General features: G+C 47.4%; 1 protein-coding gene across 1 annotated transcript in view; it reads right to left on the bottom strand.

Moving 5' to 3' along the window:
* The window catches only part of LOC125949229 (uncharacterized), a 148,304-nt gene that overhangs the window by 79,060 nt on the left and 48,113 nt on the right, over positions 1-21,131 (bottom strand). Inside the window, exon 3 of the mRNA XM_049676050.1 lies at positions 15,191-15,312. Within this exon, the coding sequence (XP_049532007.1) occupies positions 15,191-15,312 (122 nt within the window). The remainder of the gene's footprint in view (positions 1-15,190; positions 15,313-21,131) is intronic.

Here is a 21,131-nt window from a genome sequence, read left to right on the forward strand (position 1 = left end):
ACCAACCTGGGCCGGCCGGAACCCCGTGGTCCGCCGCCGAGGAAAAGTTTCGTTCGAGCACTTCGCTCGAAAACCAACCCTTACCGGTGCACCGAGCATAATCAAGTCCTGTTCGTACTGTTGCAGAAAGGGGGGGACACAACGGTCCTGAGACGGTTATTGACAGAAGCGAACGGAGCGTGATGCATGGCGGAAGCGAAGGGTTCTTTTGGTCATCGCTTTTACGAAAATGTCCGCTTCGGGACCGGCACCGGGACCGCCGCTGAATCATCCCCGTTCGTTATTGGTCCTTTTATTCGCTTCCGTGAATCACGGTTAAAAAAAGGGCTTCGAAGTTCCCGGACAAATGAAGTACCTCGATGACGAAGAGTGTTTATGTTGATGTACGGAGTGTGAGAGAGAGACGGGAGTTTTCAGTAAGCAGATGATCTAATTAGCAAATCCAAGCCGTACTTTGCAATGGGTCAGTGGTTGTCGTTGCCGTCGTGGTTGTTGTTGTTGTGACCACGCAAACGAAATGAATTATCACTCGAAACCGGGATTGCGGTCTTCGGATTGTGCGCTTCAAATGATGCTGATTGGCATTCGGAAGCCGCACTTCCACTTGTAGACCGCCAGCGTTGTTACATTAAGCATCACATTTCAATTCACCGGGCAAGCTCTTCATCAACAAAAAAAAACACACAGCGCGAGAGAGAGAGAGAGAGAACAGCCCGGTAGATAGGAAGTAAAATGATCCGCCGCACTCGCCACCGAATCGAAGTGTGCTGCGGCCGCTCAAATAAATGGCCCGAAATGGATCATAAACATCCTGTCAAAATTAACGAGCCAATTCAGCGGCCGGGTCGTCGTACGCGCGTGCCTTCGTCGTCGCCGGTCCACTATACGAACCAAACATCGCTCGTGGCGCTGTTCCTGGCACCGTCGGTCCGGCGCATCGTTACACTTCATCGGAACATCGTCGTTCCGAGGCCAGGATACAAATCGCCTCAATTATACTTCGTTCGCACAGTTTGACGTCTAAAATGATCCCTCCTCCGATCCCGCTCCTTCCGATTCGTCTACTACGCGAAAACTTTCCAGATCGCTCGCGGGGCATGGCCAGCGCCACAAAATCAAATTATGATACACGAGCGAATGAGAGAGAAAGAGAATGGGAGCGAACGGACACCACTCCACATCCAGCCACCAGAAGACCAGAAGAAGGCGATGAAGAAGCTCAATTATCGTGAATTTTTATCGACGAAACGAGCGGTCGAGCTTTTTGCGGTGAACCAAAATGGTGAACCAAAGTGGTCCGGTGGCCGAGAGTGGATCGGCAAGAGGGCGAAACTCAAATTAATCGAGAATTAGGAATGGATACCAAGCGATGACCTACACGTTGCCAGCGAGGTGTTGTTGTTAAGATGGTTCGAAAACTTTGGCAAGTTATTATTATTAAGCCATCGGTATCGTCGAATATCGAACCGAGATCCATTTCAAGGGGGGGTAGTTTTACCAATTGGATCATTTGTCATCCTGCTGTGTCCACGATAGTGCTATGAAATGGTACTCCTGGGGAATCACAGTCCCATTCTCCGAGCATCGTTGCATCGATGCTGCAAATGCAATCCACCGGACAGAGAACGCCAGCCAGGAAAGCAAGGACCACCTGTGGGGTGTGTCCGTCCTTCGCTTTGAGCGAGTTCGCTGGCGGCGGTGGTGGTGGTGTCCTCAAAAATTACAAATGACGCAATGGAATGGACGCCGTGCTGCTTCGGAAACGAAAAACGGAACACCACGGAACAGGATACCGGGCACCGATGGAAATAAAAACCACTTGATGCATTATTTATGAACGCGCCGCAGAGCGGAAAAGTGAAAAACGGATATGCTATTTATGTACAGCAGCAGAAGAGGAAGGAGTAAGGAGAGAGGGTTAAAGCGATAGTAATCTTCTCTCCACTACTTTAGCGCCCGATCTGCGTCCCGTCTCGACACACGCCGCGGAACCGCGCGGCGGTCAAGCGCGAATAACCCCTGAATGTAGGCAATTGGCATAGCAGCAGGGAGGCGCCTACTACTGTGTTGTGTTCCGGCAGGCGCTCGTTAACTGACCACAATCGACCACCGCCGGGGGATTCGCCACGGGACGACGCTTTGGTCGCGACACCCCGCTCCTGTCCCCCCTCCGGGGGATGTGATGTGTGTACGGACACCGACACCATATTTCACCCAGCACCACACTCGGCACCAGCTGCGGGGCACTTGTCGCGATAAATTCGGTCCGTGCGCGAAGCCCCGAGGAGAAATAGGAGGAGAAGGAGGTGTCCAAATTTATGCACATACCATCGGTGGTGGAGCAGAGAAGAAGGATGAGTGTTCCTAGAAGAGACCACACATGGCGCCGCGTTGTGCTCGTGTTTCGTTATCTTGCCGGGCGCGTCGCTTTGCTTTTCACTGGCGGCTCCACTGGCGGGTGGTGGCAACATTTTCCGGATTTCCCGCCGCGCCGCGCCCGGGCAAAATTATACAGCTCCCAGGGACGACAGGGACAAGTCTATTTTTCCTTGCTCTGGCCCTGGCACAGCATGGCGTTGGTTGGTGCAGCAACGCAATCCGGACGACACGGCATATCCTCCGACACCGCGTTTGACACGTGACAGCAGTAACCAGGCTGTGGCTGTGTGTGCGTTCACGATGTCCGCATCGATCACGTCGGTCGCACGGTCGGTCTTTTGTGGAAAACAGCCGCGGAAGCGCTCCGAGCCGAGCGCCCCGAGCAGCGCCTCCCCCGAATGTATGCAAAACCGGGATAATGAGATCAGCGTGTCGGAGTCCGAAGTCCGAATCCGAGGACGGTGACCGGTGTACGTTCCGTGCAATAAAAAAAAAAAGCCGGACGGATACTCGCCGGACGGTGGGTAGAGTTCACTGATTGAATGTGGTCAGACAAATAAACATGTTAAGGACAGGTCCGGGCCCTCGAGGTCGGGGCTGCCTAACGCGGGCTATCATAACATACAAAAAAAACACACTCATCGTCGTCCACTCGTGGATGAGCGGATGCGTTCGAGATCGAGTTGCACGTTTCTACCGCAATGGCCACACACACACACGCTGCTGGTGTGTCACCTGGTAAACTCAATTTGGTGCGATGACCGCGAGCTGCGAGGATACGAGGTCCTCCTGACACCAACCCCCTCCGTTTGTTGGTGGTTTTAATGTTTGTGTTCCCGGGGAGGTGATACCCTCCATTTTATCAATCCCTTTCCCTCCTCTTATCGTCGGTTGACGTTCCAGTTCTCCCGGGCAACCGCGGTTCAATCATTCACAACCCGTGGCTGCCCGTGGCTGTGTTAATTGGCGATCGTTTCCGCGGAAAACTCACCACCAATCATGCATTTATGGAGCAAAAAATATAAAGGGATGGACAAAAAAAAAGCCCCGAGGCCCGGGAGATCGGGATAAAAACTTTCGCAACGCAGGAACGATGCGATGCGCTGGACAAATAACTGTTCAGCCGGAAACTCCCGAGACCGACCAACACCGAGGACTCCGAGGATCAGCGAGACGCAAGGAGAGCAAAATGGAGAATTTAACAACTTTCTTCCATTGAATGGAGTTGTAGAGCAGAGCAAAAGGGTCGATAGATAGCCAGCCTGTGTGTGTGTGGCGTAGAGGAGTGGAGTGGCCAACATCGAAAAAAAAAACTACTTAATTACAACTTATCTCCGGCTTCCGGGACGACGACGACGACCAACGTTGACCGCGGTCACGGCACTGGACGCATGGATGCTGTCCAAACTTTGGGAATCTCGACCGTGCGGACGCACACGGACAGCGCGGACGACGAGACGGGCACGAGAGATGGTAATTAGTGATAACTGAATTTAAATTAAAAGAATGAAAGATTTCCACGCCCGCACACAATGCTCCTATCCAAAGCTCGCTTTTCCTTGCTCTCTCTCTCTCTCTCTCTCTCTCTCTTTCTGTTTCTCTCTCTGTTTGCGACCACTGCTCTCTGTTCTACGCCGTAGCGCCATGGTCAGCATAAGCGTTCCCGAGCGATGCAGCATTTTTTCTCCGAAATTTTCCGCCATTTTTTTTGTTTTTCCGTTGGTGAAGTTGTACCTTTGGCCACATTCTCTCGTCCCCTCTCGCCCTTCTATACGAGCCACCGTTTGGTTCGGAATGATTTGTTCACCGAAAAATCACGCGATAATTCACCACCACTGGGTGGTAGTAGGGTGGGTCGTTGCCCACCACCCACCGCGACCAATTAGCAAATTGTGATTAATGCTGAACGAGCAAGTTCGTTGCGCCGCTACTCTATTTACCGTTCTCTCTGTATATGTGTGTGTGCGCGCGCGCAGAGTGGTCCTTGTGGTTTTTAATTCACTTTTCAATTGAATGATATGGCACAGTGAATACCGGTGACCGTACAGAAGTGCCGCCTGTTTGCCTTAGTCTAGTAATGCCAGCTCGCGCAACGTACGACATCACGACGATACTTTAAATTAACACTACCCCAAAAATGAGGATCCCACATTAAACGGTTGCTCCGTCAAACAACAACCAACCCAAACCAAACCCAACATCCTGCACCGGATGTACTCCGGATTCGCTTCTTTTGCATTTTCTTTTTCCATGATACATTCCCGCGAAAATCCTTCGAGTGCGCTTGCCCTTTTTGCGACGTGCTGGTACGGCTGGCGAAAAAGACAAGAAACAACATCGCGGGCAAAGGTTGGTGCAGGATACCGAACGTCAGAGTTGCTTCTACGCTGCTGCTTCTGAGAATAGGACGAGGGTTTGGCCGGCTAAGAGCTACAGTAAGCTTAGGCTATCACGGCCATCAGGGTGCGATGGTGTCGTGATGGAAAAGTTGGTTCATAATTAATTTCACTTGCCAGACTATACGCAATACGCTGCTCGTTCGTCTCATATCAGCAGCAGCAGCACGGGCACCGGAGATCGCTTCATCGTGACGGTGTGTGTTACGCTGGAATGAAATCGGATCAAATCTGTTTCGTCTTTCGTGAGCAGAACCGTTTGCTTCGGCTGCTGCTGCTGCTGATACGCTCTAACTTGAGACGTCGCATCATATAGCCAGCACTTGGTTTGGGGGGAAGAATGCACTTAATTTGTTTGTATTGAACGAAATTATAAAAACTTCGTGAAATAATCCACACCGTCCAAACAACTATATTCGCTTACTGCAGTTCAATCGATCCGCATTTGAAGACAATGCGAATCCCTTTATATTAGCAACTCAGCAAATGAATTATAACAAATGTGGATTTTATCGTTTCTGAACAACATATCCTTTATGTGCAGGATCTATATACAGTCTGTCCATAGCTCAAGAAGGAAGTTGTTTTAGAATAATATTACAACCGTGATATTTCGATGATTCCGCTATAGATGATTGAGTGAGATGATGACATTTTACAATTTAGTAATATTGGATATGCCTCAAACCAAAACCACTATCGAATTACGAAAACATACATGTAAGATACGGTCAGTTATACAATCTCTCCATAATATTGACTTATGTGCTCCAAAATACTTGTAATGGGTTAGGTGAATCTTCAGGAGCAACTGAGTTCAGATATCCCTGTTGGCAAAATGTTACGGCAATAGTCCGCAAATCCTACATTTCTTAACAGATGAAACATCTGCTCGGATTTTTTTTTATATCTTCCGTACACGTGCAACTTATCTACATTTTATACGCAAATATACTTCTCGAAAGGACAGTCTATTCCCGGATACCCTTGTTTCACCCCTTTGATAATTGTTGAGCTTCGTACCGATGATCGATTTCCGAAGAAACAGCATCCTCGTTATCTGCTATTTTGTATTAGTCTTTGAAGACTCAAAACCCGGGATGGATCTGTACAACAACCCATTACAAATTCCTGACAATACTGAAGCAGAAATACTGAGCAGACTTGTTGAAATTGCATCCCCAACATGCCAATCAATCAGATAAGTGTGGTCTTTAAAAACCACAACGCTCCAGAGAATATCAACAACCAAGATCCATGAGTTGGATGCATGCAGCTAGCAAGACAAGCAGTAAAGATGTGTAATCAGTAGAGATTTCTCTTCAATGGATTTATCTATGGATCCAACTCACTGGACTAGATTGAGTGATTGTTTCCTGCCCTACAACCACTTCATCATAAGCTGCTAGCAATTCGCATCCTAGAGCAATGCTGTGGCAATTGTTTAGCTGGAAAGTGGAGCCAATTAAAAAAATCCAAGGAACACAGGATAAGCAAATCTCAAGTTTCTCTCGGGATCTACTTAACTCCCGGGACCTTATAACAAGAGCCATGAAATGATACTGCAATGATTCAGACAGCATCTCTCTATTCTTGTCAAGGCCAACTCGACTGCACCTCCCTGGATCTCTAACGCTTCCACCATGGCACCATCCATAAATGATCTACATCCCATTTTGTTTTTGCTTCGACATTTGCCATGCGAACGAAAAAAACAAAAAAAAAAAACAAACTCTCATTCATTCTTAATTGAAACCAGCCCCGGGGCCATCGCGAAATTAAGTAAATAATAAAATAAACGTTCACTGTCGCACGGGTCGCACTTCTTCTTCTCCCGCTCCGTTTTGCCATTCCCTTTTTTTATTGGACAAAATGTATGCAAAATTTATTTAAATTGCACTTGCCGTCAGCATCGAAGCTCATCAGGAAAGGGAGGGATGGCGTGATGGCAATAAAATTTATCGTTAACGCCACCACCACAGGCAATCTGCAGCATGGTCGCGAACGCAGCGCAAGCAACAACACGCATCGACAGCCAGTGCAGCAGCAGCAGCAGCAACATGGAATTGGAAAGTGTTTCGCGCATTATATCAACGCGCATTTCCCCATCAAAACCCGGAGGGGGGTGGGCCCAGTCACCGCAGTCGCTGGCCGGAAGCAGAATCGGAGAATGCTCCAAACAGAACTATATACTGCTGCTCCAGGCATTTCATTCCCGTCCTGTTCTGTGAGTGAGAAACACCTCATTTAATGGGCGCGGAGCAGTAGTAAATGGGTGAAAATGCGGGGAAAACAAACAGAAACGAGTCAACAGCAAAGCATAATAAGCCATCTCGCACCGGGGAAACACAAACGGCACAAACAAACGCACACAGACACACACAGGACACAGGACACGGAACAAAACAAAGGCGCGTCGTCGCAAAGAGTGACAAGAGGCTCAAGAGGATACGATGTAAGCGGTAGCGAGGGTTACGGTACGGTGTAAAATTGGGTAAAAAGTGAGAACGAGCGCAAAGCAGGCCACGGGGAACGAAGCAGGCCACGGTGTTCCGCCGGTTTTTCTGCCGCCAAGAGGGTGTCCTCGTGTCCGGTTTCATTTCGTTAGGATAATTTATGTGTTTTAATTAGACTTCGTGTCAGCGGAGTTCAAACAGTGGCCACACAGCTCCAGCCGGCCGTTGTGTGAGTGTGTTTGTGTGTGTGTGTGTTTGGGTTGTTGTTGCCATAACGAAGCTCAAGAAGCCTTAAAACCAGGCCAGAATTCCGATATGAGACCGGGGAAGGGGCGTATCCTTAGGGATTCCGGTGAACTATCCCCCCCGCGTCCCGGGAAAACTAGCCCCATCCGGGAGGGGGAGGGGGACGAGATATAAAAACATTGGATAATCTGCTTTCACCCGGGATTTCGCGTGCCAACGAAGGACGGCAACAATCCAACCGTAATCCGGCTCGTGAACGATTAACATCAACAATCGGGGTTAGCATGTGTGTGTGCTGGTCATGCTACGCCAGGTTCCTTGTGGTTCCCTCTCTCTATCACACATACGAGCACACACACACCAACATCCGTAAATAGCTCGCCCTTCTTAAGCTCGCGCTAACCACCAGCGACGCGAGCTGCTTGGCGCGTTACGCTCCAATCACGAAATCACTGATTAAACGAAGTGGTATTCAATTAGTGTCCCGGTGTTTAATACATGTGGTGCCCCACACACACACACACACACACACACACTGTAGTAGCGCAGGTATACCCAAGGATACCGGTTTGACCGACCCAAAAGCACGTCGCAAGTGGAGTCTAATCCTTTGCGTGCCAGCACCAGTGCCCGTGATTTCCACCAAACGCTCGGCAGGATTACACCGCACATTCCCGGTGGCAAGTAAATGAATGACGACCATTGTGTAAAGGCGTCTCCTCTCCCCCCCCCCCCCCCCCCACAAACACCCAGTTACACCAGTTAGGACCTTCTAGCTATTGCGATTGGAGAGGACGACTGTTACGACTCCGACTCCTGTTGCGGTTTTGGGGAATAACTGTGATTATTATCAGCGTTTCCAATTATGCTAATTAGATCAATAAATTACTGCCTCATCGAAATGGTGCCGGACCGGGCCGGGCCCCTCCCTTACGAGCCCTTCTTCCCTTCGCACCAACAACGTCGCTGGCACGGTCACACACACACACACACTGGACGGGCCACTGTGTACTAGAGACGCTAGACCGGGCGATAATTTCCGGGCGAGCGGTAGCATAATTGGCTTATTGTGTTGCAAACCACAACCACCACCACCACTGGGACGAAAAAAAGCGGTCCCAACGACCCGATCCCTGGATTCATCGCCAACCATCATAATCATCGTTCAATCCCTCCTTCTATACGCCGCCGGTTCGTGTTTATCTGTGTCCTCAGCCCGGGCCGGAAAGCGAAACCAGAGGGCCTCCTCCCAACCAACGCAGGACGATTGTCATATTTTTGCACCCTCATCAACTCATCCCCGGGTGGAACATCGCAAGTCAATCGAATCGAGCCATTCGCCATCCCCGGGCAATGTCACCTAGCTAAGCAAACACACACACACACCCTGGGGGGAATAAGAAGCGTAACCTTCCTCCTTCTGCTCCACCTCCGGGGATCTTGGCAGAGTGGCAGAAGCGCTGGCTGAGGGAATCTTCTTCGTAAAATCACTTCCAAATAACGCAACGTCAGCAGCGCAAACACAAACGATTCGTAATTGGATTGTGTGCCGTTGTGTGGACGGAAAAGGGGGTTAGTGTGCCCAAGTCCATGTGTGTGTGTGTGATTGTAGTATTGTGCGTCGTTCTTGAAAGCCGATCTGCCACTTTCTATCTCGCTCGCTGGAAGGAGGACACGCAACACAATCATTCAATCGCAACCAAAGAAGAAGATACTATCGCGCACTGGCTGGTGTATGCTGCTGTAGAGATATCAAGGTGATTTATATGTTTTCAATGACAATATGTTATTGATGTTCGCCCGAATGTACATCAATAGTATGGAGGACATTATAGAGATTGTTCAACTACTAGTAGGTACTATCTTGTTCTTGAGTTTTCAATGATGGAAAACTGTAAATTTGAAATCGTTATACCAATAATTGTTCATTTAATGTAGCGCTCTCTCTGTCATTTCTTACACATTGTAGGCATATTTTTCGATAGTTTTGATATACAATAAAACCGGCATGATAACACGATTGGCCGAAGAACGAACAGCATACACGAATCCTATTTTACACTTCTTCAAATATTAGTCATCCGTAGCTCAACCAAAGGATATGCTACAGACTGATACTACCAATAATTAAGAAAAGCCAAATCTAGTCTATTCTGCGAAAAGAGCTGCATATATTCTATTTCTTCATTTTTGTCCTATAGGCATGGACATCCCTTCAATAGTAAAGTAGTAAAGTAAAAGTATTTCGCTAATGCCTCCACAAATTGATGTTTTACTGATGGCTTGCTGATCGCTTTTTCTTAACTAAGTACAATAAAAAAAGGGTAAAATTCATCACAATTTTGCTAAGTCCACCAACACATAAGGTTTTAAATGGTTACGGCATCTGCTTCACTTTAACACAATATCCATTAAATACTCATTTCAAATGAATTTAAAAGGAATCCATCTTTTCCAAACGACCACACATTTAATCTTCAAAACAGACAAACTATCAGTTTTTTTTAGTTTCGCCAATTTCTAGATCCAAAATATCATATTTTCAATGTTAGAAAAAAGAATTTACCATCGTATATAGGCCTAGATTATTAGAATCAGGACAAGGGAATCCTTTTAAATCAAAATTTTAAAGCTTCTGTATCTAAGTCATTGAACTAAATGTTTGCTGATGCAGTTTTTGCTAATAGTTGCTATTAGATACTTTGCTAAACTGACCTGAAGGATTTAGCTGCTTTTCAATTTATGATAAAATAGCAGAATTTTTTGTATTAAAGAAGTTTTATCGGAGCTTTAAGGCTTTGTCAACACCTGCCATTCATCACTCATCGGTAATTCATCAAAAAAATCCAAAAACCCGTCATAATTCCCAGCAAAATTCCCAGTATACCACATTAATTCCAACTCCATAATGATTTGTACTTTCACGCCAATTTTATGACTCTTTCTTGGATTTTATTCATTTTACACATCCCCATCGATCCTCGTCGCACGTCCCACCAGCTATTAGTTGCCGTTTAGGAGCAAGGGCACGATTTTCGGTGACCACACGGAAAGCATTGCCACTACACGCGACGCTGGCTGGTGCTGCTGCCTCAAAAGGAACCTATTTTCCCGGAAAAGCTCATTCGTTTTTCTCGTTCACGGTTCCTGCTCTCGAAGGCACGTCACAGTGCACGCTGTGCACTTTCGCGAAAGGATGAATGCCCAAGTGCAGCACCATTTCTCTTATTCATGCACTCGTCGGAATGCATTACCTGAACCGAGCCATTCTTTCCGTCCGCCGTCCATTCTGGGTTTGTTTCCTCTGTTTTTTTTTTTGCTGCTACTACTGCCACTGCTGCTTTCTGGACGAACGGGAAAAGATCCGGTACGGTCAGTGGTGCTGGCGACAAAAGACGACGTGCAATGCGTTGCTCGTGGCCCCATTTGCCGCTTATTGTTGCAACGTTTCGCTTCTGCGTCTAGCTGATTTATCGTGCAACGCGTGCGACCTCGACCGACCAGCCCTAAAGGAGCTTTCAGGGTAAGATTGCTTTCGTGGCGTGGTCGCAGGAGTTCCTCTCTGGCTCCTGACGATGCGGACCAACTTCATTTCATTGTCACGATGTTGGCAAATAAATTAGTTTATGAACTTATGAGCAAACGCTGGTTAGCTGGAGCTTTGCTACAAACAAGCGAAACAAGCGAAAGAAGTTCGCTCACCATCATCACCGGCATCATCAGTAGCGTCATCAGCAGCAACATCGTGTGCCAATAACGGGGAAATGCTGTTTTGTAAACACTAATTAGCCCATCAACAATGTAAGCCAAGAAACTAGTGCCACTTAGTGCCATCGCGAGCCTGCAGGCACATGAAGGCTGGCCGTCCGTCCGTCATGCATCTCCGCTGTGGCAGGTGCTTTTTCATCATCCTTTAGAGTAGACGCTCTTCAGTGCAGAGCACACTTTGTGAAAACCGGATCGGCGAACCGGAAACGAGAGCTTTTCGTGAGCGATGCTTCTAAGCAACGAAACCATGTCCTACTAAGACAGTGCATGTGCTTCCAGTTCAATTCTTCACCAGCTTCAACGAACGATCAAATAGTGAACGAGCTGCAAACACTCGGCTGCAAATCATTGAGTGGTTCGCATCGATAAGGATTCCCCTCCTCAGGCTGCAGTGTGACGCACCCTAATATTTAGAGTGTGTGTGTGTGTGTGTGGCATATACGCTAACGAGCCTTCCAACACGTGATACGGCTAGCACGTGTGCCAACAAACGAACCAAGGAGAGATAGGAGGGCAATATCCTCCACAATTCCTCGCCCTCCTGATGTCTGATGGCTGGCAAACACAATAATGCTTGCCAACGCCTAAAGGGAAGAAGGTACGTCGTCTTCTACGGTCTCCTTTACCTCCTCTACCATAGCTCTACCCTGGAGGCGGAGACGCACATATACGAGACGACACGAGCCACACGAGAAGCCGAGGTGCGACAAGACGCGGCGCGTTGCGCATTCTAATGAAATCGAATCAAATTAATATTTATCGATTCGCGGAAGCTGCAATCAGCCGAAGCTTCGCAGCTCATCCTCCTCGAATATCCCACGATTCTGGGAATCGTCTTCGATTCGCTGCTACCGCCGTCGCCGCCCCAAGGCGTACTTCTTTCTGTGAAGCGCGGCGCGATTCCGTGGCATTGCCACTAGATACTCCAGATTTGTCGTCCGCAATCCGGCCCTGCTCAAGGGGAGTTATGTTGACGATGGAGACAGAGAGAGAAGAAGAAAGCGAGCGAGAACGAAACGTCTCTTTGGTACATCTGCACCGTGAGTCCTTCAAAATCGCGCACCACAGAAGGAAAAAAACGCGTCAAATCTTCCATTCAATGGATGGCAGCCCGTGGAACCGCTTTTATCTTCAAACCAGTCACACTGACGCGAACCTTTGAGCCTCCAGCTCAACACCCAAGATTCTGACAGTGCGATTAGAATAGGGCCGGAGAGTGAATCGATTGATTGTGGTCGTTCGGTGCGTGCCATGGCTGCGTGCCGTGATATGATAATGCCGTCTTCTTTTCCATGCTATTGCTTTAAAATGTGCAAACAACGGGGTGCCTTCCAACGAACGAAGGGAAACCACTGAACCTAAGAGCCTGTAATATGATAAGCAACCTAATATCTCTCGGATCGGAATTCATGCGCATGAACCTGCAAACGCGAAGTCAGCACATTTCTCAGCTTGTGGCCACTCAGCACTCGGTTTCCACACACCCAAAAACTCATCAAAACGAAACGGCATGACGTCGGAGCGTCGTTTGACGATGTCAAACTCCAAACCAAAATCCCCCAGAAGTCGTTGGCAATTAATCGTATCCCTCTCTCCCCCGGAGGTGAAGGTTCCACCGAGTAAAAGTGTCAAAACAATAAGGAAATGAGAACCTGATTCCGTCCGCTTCAGCAACATATCCTCCGCCAATTGTGCACGCCAGAACAAATTACTATTCAACTGCTGGGCACAACAGGCAACACCAGCAGCAGCACCGGCGGCAGCAGCAGCGACGAAGTCCGTTGAAAAATGCATTCCATTGTCTCTAGCACCGAAGACCGAACGGCCATCGCCGACGTGACGGGGATGTGACACGAAACGTGTTAAGCATTCCCACCATCGGCGAACTTCCCGGCGGCCGCATGCTGCATTAGTAGCAGCATCGTGCTCGTGCTTCATCTTCAGTGACGAAGAGAACAACTGGCGGCGACGATGATGATGATGATGCCGTTGATGAGCAGCAGCAGAAACAGCAACAGCAACACTGGTCACAGTAGCAAGCAACTCGAAAGGAAGAACAATTCGTTCATCATTTGGCGAGCTCGACGGATAGTTCACCGGACGACAACTCGAGCGACCGAAAACAATGGTGACGGGTCTCGCGTCCACATCCCTGACCCACTCCGGGCCGGCACCGTGTATGGTCGTTTGCATCGGCAGCACTACTGGCAGCGCACAAGCCACTGTACACCCCACAAGGACACAATTGCACTAATAATGCACTTCTTCATTGCCGTCGCTGTCGCAGCCACTGTGACGAGCGGTAACCGAGCAACCGAGCGACAAGCGAACAAATTACTTTCAAACTCAAGAATGAAATTAGTCCGTCCGAGTTGGCCGTTGTCGTTGGTTGGTCCCGGTGTCCGGGGGCAGGCCCGGCGACCGGAAAGATTTGTCGTGTCTGACCCCACAGACCCTCGTTCACTTCCTCCCGGACCTACCGAGGAAGGTCCGTGAAAGATGAGACCTCGCACCGCGCCAGACAAAAAGCGACGGACCAAACGGAACGGACTCATCTCATCGCGGCTCTGGTGGCCCCCCAAAAAAGCCATTCCCAGAAGCTGTGTCCGCCGCCACAAGCACATGGAATTCAAAAATTCACAAGCTTCCCTCCACTACGCCAAGGGCCAAGTGCGGCCAGCAAAAGGGCTCTCGAATTATTATGCATCTTTCTCCGGTTACGAACCCGGACCGTGCAAAAAAAAACCCAACGCCAACTAACCACCAAGGGCCAGGCAGCAGCGATGGTTTGGGAGCTTTTCATTCACTTGGACGCTTAGCTCGACGGAGAGGATTTTTGGTGGAAACCGCACATGGAAGGACATGGAGGACAACCAAACACACACACACAGAGACACAGACAGAAAAGTCATAGCGACGGGGCATCCCCCATTTGACCATCCGGCCGTTACAAGCGCACTTGACTAGTGCGGACCTCTCGTGGGCTGGACCTGAAGAGGAGGAACTTAACTTGTTGAAAATCTAGTTTATTCATTCATTATGAATAGAGTGACTCGCAATTGGGAGGAGGTTCTCCGTCCCGATACCGGATTCCGGAGGGTTTCCGCAGTAACATTCAACGGAAATTCCTTTCTACGTTTTTGGCTTGGACTTTCTGTTGAATTTTGTCTGTTGTCGCTCGTGCATTCGTTTGTACGCATTCGCTGCTCAATGCCCGGTGTAATCTGCGTTTCTTCAGCGGTCATGCGCCGTGCAATGAGATAAGAAACGAGTTCTACGAAAATTCTACGGAACAGGGATGAAGTCTGCTTAACTCTCTTGTGGAACAAGCATTTGGTGCACATCAGCTCGTAGGTACCTTAAGATGGAGTTGAAAACGAGCGCTGTACGACTCACCACCACTACTACTACTACAACGAGAACTAAGAGCGGATAAGGAATCCTCTGCACATCTCGGTTCACACAAGATAATTACAAACCGAAACTGCACTCTGTACCCGCCCCTGGTTTCCAGCTCGCTCTGTTGTCGGTGCAATGGCCCTTTAGGCTTCCGTTCTGCTGGCTGCCGAGGGATCACTGTCACTGAGAACATAGCGCACTGGCGTGGTAGTGATTCACTTAAATCCTTCATTTCGAGAAGAAGGAAAAACTTTTTCCATCTACTTTAGGCACCATCGGCATCGCATACTCGGTACCCAGAGTACGGCAAGGTACAGCTACAGGATTTTCGGAGCTTTTGAAGCGTTACCAGAGACGCTGCGGGTTCGCTGGGATGAAATTAATTTGTTCTCATCTTTCACTCCGGAGGCCATACGAGGGCGGCACACTCGGTGAAGTGAGTTCGTTCCATGGTCGCAACGTTCCTTGTCTTGACGGGACTACATCAGGAGCGAAATGGAGAGCTTTTTGGTTGGCCTGTTGGAACCCCAAGAGGTTGTAGCTTACCTTCTACCGTGCCGGTGTAGATACGCGAAACGTCAAAGTCCATCGGACCTTCCGTGTTCTCGATTTCGACATCGCGCGCAAACACCGATCGGGGATCCTCGCGCAACACCAACCGGAACTCCCTGTAACGAGAACATATGAAAGAAGAATTATGGAGAAGAATCAGAACCGAGTATCCGCTGCTATTGGTATCTGCTTATTTCCCTACAAACTCTCTCTCACTTTCTCTCTGCATTCTACAATCACCAGGTGATATGAATATGAAATCGCCCTGCATGTTCTTATCGATAAATGTAGGCAAAATGAAACTAACGAACGAAACTAAAAATTGCAAATTGTGGACATCGTTGATTTTATGGTTCCATTTAAAAAAAAATTGACCACAGAATTGGATCTAATACAGGTTCAAGCTTACGGTAAGCATGCTCTTGATGAAACATAGTGCAAAGTGTGGTTTTAAAAATTTAAAAGTGGTAATTTCGAAGGTGAGAAACGAGGATCGCAGCGGCCAATCAGCGAAAAAGTTAGACGAAACCGAATGGAAGGCCTTATTGGGCCTAATGGTTGCTAGCGAGCGTTACAAGCAACAATTAATCGATTTCGACCGTGACATGCGCAAAACGCGACCGAAATTTCGAAAACGATAACACAAACCGATTTCGCAAGATAACACCGAGGAATGCCGGCCAAGAGCACGGTACAAAACTGGAATTGGGAAACAATACACGGTCTGTCGCAAAGTAAACGCAAAGTTTTCCAATAGGAGTGTTGTATTTCAAAGGATAATCCTTTCCTGATTTTCTGTCAAAATTTCACGAAATTTGGTCTTTTGAAAGCTATTGCGTCTAAAGCAACGCATGTTTTTGTGATCGGTACAAAAATGAACATCGAACAATATCAAATATTTGTTTTCATATTTACTCGGTACGTTTATGGAAACATTTAAATTGCTGCAAAAAGTTTATGGTGATGATTGCCTATTCCGTGGAAGAGTTTATGAGTGGAATACGCGTTACAAAAACGGTTGTGAAGTCATGTCGGTTTTTGTTTTGACAAGTTTTGTGATTACGCCTGTGAGCATCGAAGCAATGCGCGATTTTCACAAAAAATGATCCGAAATCGTTGTTCCTTTTTTTTGGAAATGGAATTGAGAGTTTCCGAAGATTCGTTTCATTGCAATTTTGACCGACCTATTGGGTGAATATCAAAAAACTATCGTAAAGAGGGGTGTTGCAGCGGGGTCGATTCTCATTACTGATTTTTTTTAACCAAAAATCGAATTTTATCGATAAATTGTTTTCCGTATTCACCTGGTCTGCTATCCTGTGTCTTTTATCTATTCGGAAAACATCGCTTGCCGAAGCAACGAAAATGTTATGTTGACATTTTAGCCATTCAGAAGGCTTGTACCGGCCACAAAAACATGCTATCACTTTAGGCGCAATAACTTTACCTTTAATGAAACAAATCTCATAAAATTTTCGCAGGAAGTGTTTCGCACAGTTTTTTGCAGGAAATAAGGAAAGGATTAACCTTTCAAACAAATAAACCCACATCAATGTGCCACCTCCAGAAATGCCAACATTGTTAATGTCCTGTTTACTTTGCGACAAACGGTGTAGTTGTATCAAAATGAGTAATAAATCTATTATGGGAAATGTGTTTTTGGGGAAAGACTCTCGGGTGGCCCCCGGATATGAAAGAGGGGCCGAAATGAGGAATAAAAGCAGAATCTGATCGGGAATCTGGAAATACCCCGATTCTTGCGAAGCCATTCTGTAACCATCCAAAAGCAAAGAGGAACTAAAGCTTAGCACTTCGAAAGAACACCATTGTCGATAGGATTCTGAACGTGACGGACAACTAAGATCGGGACTACATCCGTTGCTCGGTACGCGCCCAGTCTGTCGTTTTTTCGAGGACGCGCGATCGTGAAGTGTGAGACCGTCTTAGTAACAAAATGTTTCTCCATTTTCGCAACATAAACGTGTTTTTTTTTTTCAACAAAACAAATGCGTTTTCATATGCATACTACACCTGGTATATCCATCAAGTACGATGGCCGCTTTGTATCCGCTGTTAGGACAAACTTAGCCCATATCTGCGAAGCGTAAAGTGAGCGCCAAGAATACACTCGACCACTCGGTCTACCCTCGCCTGCGCCATGGCCTCCCGAAAAAGGGGTGGCAACAAACTTTAAACGGACAGAGCCAACCTACCACACGGGCCTACGGGATTCACTGGGTGGGAATAGTAACTTCCGGAAAGCAAAAGAAAAATGGTGTAAAAGCACTCCAGCAGCAGTAGCCAGCGTCGTGCACCACACGCGGAAACTTGTTTCGGGGCAACCAACGACCAGTACCCAACGGAACACAATTTACACGCTAGCGAGTGAGGAGCAGTAGGCCGCGAAACAGCGAACCGAAAACTTATGCCCACAAAACGGCCAAACTTTTACTCGGGACGGGGAATGGGGGGGTTTTGTAAAGTGCGCGATACACACACACACACACCCCAGTAGCAGCAGCACCCGGGCCTTATCAGTCGTCGGCCCTTGCCGCGGCCAGCTGTTGTGGATCGGATAGGACAACGACCACAACGACGACGACGAGCAAAGTTGTACGGTTGTATCGGGCATGGCCGATGAGACTAGCGGAGTCTATTCGCCACGGGATTGGCCATTCGATGGCGGCGGTGGTGGTGGCTTCGTGCAAGATTAATTGCGATTCTCGGTTCCCCAAAATCTCCGATGGGGGTGTCATTTGAAGGGTTCTGGGGTCCGGAGTTCGATGGTCCACTTGCCATTACTATTGACTAACAATGCGCCGCACTCAGATCGGACAGTTGCGGGGACACTGTCTCAGATTCAGAGAGAACAGAACAATGTTTCCGGCAACAACCGTTGGTGCGACATTGAAACACATGTCCGCATCATGGGTCCATCTCCATCGCAAACGATGTTGCGGCAATTGCTGCATTTAATGAAAATGAGCTGGCAGTACTATGGAATGGCCCCCTCCGGCGTGGGGCTACGAGTGTGTCGAGATCCGCACCAGAACCGCACGAAAGGCCGCGCGTCTCGGTAAATAACATTCAGCATCCAGCAGCAGCAGCAGCTGGACACGGAAGCCATCGGCATTGCCATCAGGCTCGAAAACAACCCCCCGGAGGGAAGAGTAGAGAAGTGTGTCCGTGTGTGTTGCGGAACAGCACAAACACGTCACTTGGAACCGTGGCCATTGGTGCCCCAAACCTTGGTCCAACAAACGTCAACGAAACGTCCAGCACACATCGAACGACATCGAACATCGTCGTCGTCGTCGTCGTCGTCGTCGTCAGTGGCTGGTGGGAATGGTGACCGGAAACTTTTCGTCATGGTTGCCACCTCCCCCGCTGGTACTTCCGTTCGTTCGTGGTCCGTGGTTCTGTGGCCACGCGATGAAGAGTGAAAGCCGTCGCCAGCAGCAGCAGCAGCAGCAGCAGCAATGTTGTCGTCGTCGTCGTACGAAGGGAAACTGTGAAATCTATTTCGGTGGTCGCTCAGAGCGATGTTGCAACTGATTGGACACTTGTCCTAGGGGGTGTTGTCCTGACCGTCTCTCTCTCTCTCTCTCTCTTGCTCCCTCTCTCTCTCTCTCTCTGTTTCCTCGGTTGCGGACTTGCTGTGCCGCTGGTCACCATGCGAAATTGGATGCTGGGGACGAAATTGTTTTAATACAAATGAAAGCAACTAATGATACAATTAGTTTTTCGGGAGAAAATGTCGTTTTCTGTCGCACCGTGGCCGGTAGAGGGAGAGAGAGAGTGTGTGTGTGGAAGCGAGGGGTTTTGCGAAATTGGTTTCTGCAAGGAGTGGCCTCCCTAACCTCCCCACCCCACGGGTTTACTCCAATCCAATCCACATTCAGGTGGTTTTGTGGTTTGGAAGTCGGGGTGTACCTACGGGACCGAGCTGAGAGCAAAGCTAACGAACTGGAGTACTGTTGGGTGTTTTTTTTCTCTTTTCCTCGACTCGAGGTTGTTGCTGTATAGCGGGAGGGGACACTTCATGGAATCAACAGAACTGCACCGAACTCGGGCATAACTGTCTGTGGAGCAGAAAACATATTAATCCAGAGCCCCCCGCCCCTTTGCCAGCAGACAGCAGGAGTGGGTGACAGAATCAGCCACGTCCTTCGATTTGCAGTCATAGGCAACGAGAGGTCTACATTGTTTGCTGATCTGTTCTGTCAGCAAGCTTCCTGCGTTCTACAAGTAGAATGCAGAGTAGCAACAACGCACTGGTCGCTCGACTGACCATGGAATTAATCATTCGGAATTTGAAATGAAGCTAATCACCGTAAATTTGTCATCATTTCCATCAGCAAATCAACCGCCTGAGGAGTGGTTATAAGATTTCGCAAAGGACTTCCAATAATCCTCTAAAAGTCTGATATTAAGATACAATTCTACAAACACACAGCAGCTTTTTGCTGATAGCTCAGAGAGAATATATAAGTTTGTTCTTGAATCGAGGTCCAAATTTAAAACATTGAAAACTTTGCCTGACTGCTTTGACTGAACAGATCAGACATGATTACTAATACTTTTGCTATAGTTTTAAGACTTTTCACGGAAAAGGATTATACTACTGTGTCCAAAAAGTAAGGTGACACTGTGTCCAAATTGCACGCATAAAAGGATATCTTTAGTTTTGTATTTTTTATATGTTGTCAGCACTGTTATTGACAACCATGGCAAGTTTCACGTCAAAATATTCACTAGTGTTTGAGATACGTATTTGTTTGTGAACTGCTAAAAGTGCATTCTTCGTTTTTCTCCATGTCGCAATTTTTTAAGCAAAGACTTTGCATTAAAAATATTTTTTCTGCTGCGAATATACCAATGCGAAAGGTTCCGAATATTTTTAGTGACGATACTACGTCAAAAAAAAAATATTTACAGTTGGTGGAAAGACTTCCAGGAGGGTCGGGAACGTTTTGAAGAGGAAGTTTGCTCTAGACGACCACCAACGACAATCGATACCGCTCACGTCCAAAAAATCAAAGATTTGGTGTTGGAAAACCGTCGATTAACAACAAGAGACTTTGTTGATGATATTTGCATATCAAATATATCCGGTAATTACATTTGGAAGGATGGTTTTCATCTTAAGCGCGTCAGTGTTCGATCACGATAATGCACCATCTAACACTTCGTTGGTTTTCTGTGACTTTTTTGCCAATATTTTCACTCATATCGTTCCGATAAAAGCGTATGTGCCTGATTTGGTTACATTTGGCTTCTGGCTATTAGACAAGCCCAAAATTACGCTCCGGGGACACTGTTTTGACACGATAGAGCAGATGCAAGCCGCTGCGAAAAAGATGCTGAAGGCCATTCCTAAAGACGACATTTTCGCGTGTTTAGAAAACTGGAAAATTCGTCGGCATAAGTGCATTGTGTCTGGGAGGGATTACATTGATGGCGAAAAAAATGATTTGGAAGAAAAATTAAGGAACTTTCAAAATACATCCAATGTCACCTTACTTTTTGGACACAGTAGTATATGCTACTATAATCTTGATGGTCTTTAGATGTCCAGCTTCATCAATCTCGATACCTTGGTGATTTTATGCTTCGAATAAAATGACAAAAATTAAAAGACTAATACTAGGAGAAATGAAAAGACGAAACTAGTAAAATTAGAAATTAGGAAAAAAATGATTAGAGCATCCTGTTTTGCTGTGTTCTATCAATTTTCCGAATAAACCATTCTTCCTGAAGGGTTTGATCATATTGAATTCTTGTACTTATTATCATTTGTTATCTTCACACAAATGTATTGCAAAAAGGGATGGTATAAATTACGTGAAATAAATTGGAAAGCGAATTAGACAGTGATAAAAGACTAACAAAATTGCCTATGCGATATTTTAGCTCATAAAATGTAATGATCTTT

Source organism: Anopheles darlingi, chromosome 2 (assembly GCF_943734745.1).
Source record: "Anopheles darlingi chromosome 2, idAnoDarlMG_H_01, whole genome shotgun sequence".
In the NCBI taxonomy this organism is placed as follows: Eukaryota; Metazoa; Arthropoda; class Insecta; order Diptera; family Culicidae; genus Anopheles; species Anopheles darlingi.